At 49.7% G+C, this 3,900-nt stretch overlaps 1 protein-coding gene across 1 annotated transcript; it reads right to left on the minus strand.

Annotated features, from left to right (window-relative positions):
* Nucleotides 1–39: 39 nt before the first annotated feature.
* On the minus strand, nucleotides 40–3,840 carry PCYB_002470 (hypothetical protein; the record flags this gene model as incomplete). Its single annotated transcript, XM_004227668.1, has 3 exons — nucleotides 40–104; nucleotides 169–1,335; nucleotides 1,614–3,840. The coding sequence occupies 3 exons, from the start codon at nucleotides 3,838–3,840 to the stop codon at nucleotides 40–42; spliced, it is 3,459 nt and encodes a 1,152-aa protein (XP_004227716.1).
* Between the last annotated feature and the right edge of the window lie 60 nt (nucleotides 3,841–3,900).

Here is a 3,900-nt window from a genome sequence, read left to right on the forward strand (position 1 = left end):
TTATATTTAGGTGCATTATGGAGTTGTTCATGGGGGTGCTTAGAGAACGAGTCGGTTCTTCAACTTCCGGTTCCCTTTCGGGTTCTGCTTCATTTGCGATGTGCCTGCTCAGGTACCCATTGTTCGTAGGTCCTGCCACATGGGAGGTCTCTTCATGCTGGTCGTCACCAGGGTTGGCCTCGTGCGTCGCATCAGCTTCGACTTGTCCGATTGCTTCGACTTCTCCGACTGCTCCGACTTGTCCGACCGCCCCTACCGGATCATTCGCCTTTCCTAGAGGCAGAGGCAAGCGGTTCGAAAAATGGCTAGCTGGATAAACAGAATCATACTCCTCTGAATCGATCTTGTCAGATGCACTTGTCTTCCTCTCATTCGATTTTAATTTGTCGCTCGCGGAGACACTCAGACACTGCTCCTTAAACATCGCAGATTCGTCATACAACGTAGGATGGACGTTGGGGGGGTTGCTAGTTTCCTCAGTGGGGGGGGGCCCGCCCCCTTCTACTCCGGGAATTATGCTCGACTGTAAACCGAATCCGTCGCCACAGGTTATGATGCCATTCTGTTCGTTCTTTGGACTTTCACCCGCGTCGGAAGTATGGCCTGCGTCCTCCGTCTCCTTGCTGTCCACTTCCTGGCTTCCAACAATGGGGGTAGCCAGCTGCTGCGTCCCCTTCTGCTGCTGCGTCCACTGCTTCCCCTGCTGCTTCCCCTGCTGGGCTTCTCCATTAGCATCCTCCCCCCCTTGGACACTGGCATTTTCTCCCTCCCCATTTGAGGTCTCCTTCCCAGTCGATGCTTCTTCCTCCTTTTTTGTAGATTCTTGAAGGTGGCATAGTGCCTTTTCTTTCTCTTTCTTCGGATCCTGCTCATTTTTTTTCTCTGTATGGTGACTACGGCTAATGTGTAATGGGTCACCTGGGTGCGTCCCATCGGCGGGAGCTCCCTCCTGAGGAATGTAATCCCCAAGGAGGGTGTTGGTATCACCCTGAACGCTGAACCCTCCGTAAGTCTCCACTCCTTCTAGCGGTTGGGCCCCTTCGCCCTCTTGGTGCACTTCTCCCTCTTCTCCCTTTTCGTGGCCTTCCCCCTCTTCCCCCTCTTCGCTGTAAACCTTCAACCCAAAGTTACGGCCATACTTGTCCTTGTCCGGCTTCCCATTCTCGTTAGTCACCGTTTCAATGCTGGTTCGCATGTCACTGGGTGCGTAATAAAGTTTGTCCTCAACATCGATTAGGTCTTCCCTGCACAGCATTCCATCTCCCTCCTTGGAAGCCATCACGTTGAGGTCATACTGATTTTGGTGAACCCCATACTCAGATTCGTTCAGTCCGACTGCTCCGATTACAGGAGATTCTTCATGATTCCTTGCATCGTTATTTGTGCAATTTTCGTCGGTAGAGATGGTATCTGTTTTATTTGCTTATGGGTATATCCATGTATATTTTTTTCCTCCCCGAGGCTGTGTTTTCGCTTCAAGGATCTACCGAGGCAGTGATGTCTTTCTACGTGATGCATGGGTTCGTTGAACCCACAATTGTTTGCACCCTGGTAGAAGTTGCTCCTGCTGGATGGGTCATTTTTTCCGCTTCCACTTGGGGTGGCGGTCTTACGGTCTAGACTGCTCCTCTGCAGGTCACCTCTCACTAGGCCGCCTCTCTCCTGGCCGCCTCCCACTAGGCCACCTCTCACCACCGCGCCTCTGACCGGTCCTGCGGCCCACTTCTTCTTCTTCATGTTGGTGAGCACCCTGGCGTGGTGGACAATAGAACTAACGTCCACATAGGAGCTGTTAATAGCCATAATTTTCCTGAAGTGATAGAAGTAGGAATCCCCATCGCTGCTGCAGACCCACTCGGGGTTATACTCTTTAAGGTAGTCCAATACTTGAATGAAGCATTTTTTAATGTTGCATAGAAGCTGCTCTACGTATTTATCTGCATCTGCACAGGTAAATCCAAAAATGATTTCGTTAATGATTTTTTTTTTGAGTCTCTTCCGACGCATTGCATGCACACTGTTGCTGATCCTTCCACTGGGGTCTCTAGTGGCATAAGCATTCGTAATATAGAGGAGAAATAGCGGGACGGTTATTTTGATGCTTTCCTGTAGGACTGCTTTGTCCTTCGCGGAGCAGCTAGCGAAGGGGTAGTTTATATGGACGGGGTATACGTGGTGCATGTGGCTTCTCGAGTTGGCGATGGACGTGCCCGCATTGGTAGGTATAGCGGTTGGCATAGCGGTAGGTATAGCGGTTGGCATAGCCGTAGCCATAGCGGCGGGGTGGTTGGTACCCCTTTGGGCTATGCCATGAGTGGGACCAGCATTGAGCTGCTTCCCCTCCTCGAAGATCATCTTTGTGCTGTAATTCTTCAAGTAGTGATGGATCTTCATTGCAATATTTTTAAATACATGATCAGGGTTCTGATCCTCACCCTTGGATTGGCTTTGCATCTGTAAAGACAAATGATTCGTGAACCCATTTGGGGCAATATTTCTACCTTCTGAGTGACTAGCCAAATCGTAGTTGCAATTATCCATGCAGTCTTCGACTCCCTTGTTGAACCCTTCATTTGGGGATTCTTCATTGCCAGAATTGGCATAATTTTTCAATTCGTCACAGGGGATGGAACTCTTCATGTGGGTGTCGCCGCCGTTGGGGAGGGTCTCGGGGTCCTCCACTCCTCCCTGTAGATAGGCCTGCACATGGGTAAGCGTAGTTGTGTGTGCATTGGTGATCGCATTGGTGAGCGCATTGATGAGTGCACTGGTGAGGGCATCCTTGTGAGCACTGGTGAGGGCATCCTTGTGTGCACTGCTGAGCGCATCCTTGTGCTCATTCTCGTGTGTGCCCCCTTGCGTGTCCTTCTCCTGGTGGCCGAAGAAGGGCTCACCGTAGAAACCAACCTGCAGCGCGGCATCCTTCGGAAGGTAACCCTTCTTGAAGTAGCTGTTCACGTCAAATGCCTCATCATCCAAGGTGTGTCCCTCCTCCTTGATGCTCCTTGGCTTGTTCAGCATTTGCTCTAGGTAAAGCTTAATGAATCTGTAGTTGTAACCGTTGTGGACCTCCGAGTGGGCAACCATTTCGTTCTGTTCACTGCAGTGGGGGAAAACTCCATTGGGGTAGAAGCAATTTTTTTCATTCTTACATGAACAGTTGGCGGCTCCACAAAGGTGATCCTCCTCCTCCCCATTCTGTTGCGCGTAATTCTGCGGCGCGTAATTCAGCTGCGAGTAATTCGGACTGTCCTTGTAAAAAAAGGGGCTACATTTTTCCATTCTTTCTTCTGTCAAGTCCGTCCCACTGATTCCTGTCTTGCTGTGACTAGGGGGAAGGTCTTCTGTCTCTGTGTGTAGAGAAATAACTCCATTGGTTTTGTTCGCCTCCTTCACATGTGCGTGGTGTTCTTCCATGTCGATCTGATCACTCGGGGAGGGTTCACTAGGAAGCGTTTCATTCCTCCCTTCGCTCAAGCAGTGGTTGGTACTGACTCCCCCTCCGTTGTCATTCACAATGGGTGTACTTAAAAAATCCATCACGGGGTTGTTTCTCATCATGCCTGGAAAGCTCAAGTCTTTCGGTTGTCCGGTCCCCTCCTCCATGTGTGTATCCACCACTCGCTTGCTGCTTCCCTTGTCAAGGTTTCGATCCAAGTAAAGGTTACACATATCATTTACGTTCATTAATTTATTTTCATCGATCGTGGAATTAGATGCGAGTGAATCCAGATTCTTGTTTTGTAAAATGGAAGGCACAACATTCAGTTCATCTATGTAGTTCTTGTAGCTCTCCTCTTTGCTGGCCTTTCCGCCTTCCGTATTGGATTGTTTTTCCATTTTTTCTTTTTTTTTTTTTTGGTTTTTGGGGGTAGGTTAGGGGGTTAGGGGTAGGGGGTA

The sequence above is a fragment of the Plasmodium cynomolgi genome (genome assembly GCF_000321355.1).
Source record: "Plasmodium cynomolgi strain B DNA, scaffold: 0124, whole genome shotgun sequence".
NCBI classification, from domain to species: domain Eukaryota; phylum Apicomplexa; class Aconoidasida; order Haemosporida; family Plasmodiidae; genus Plasmodium; species Plasmodium cynomolgi.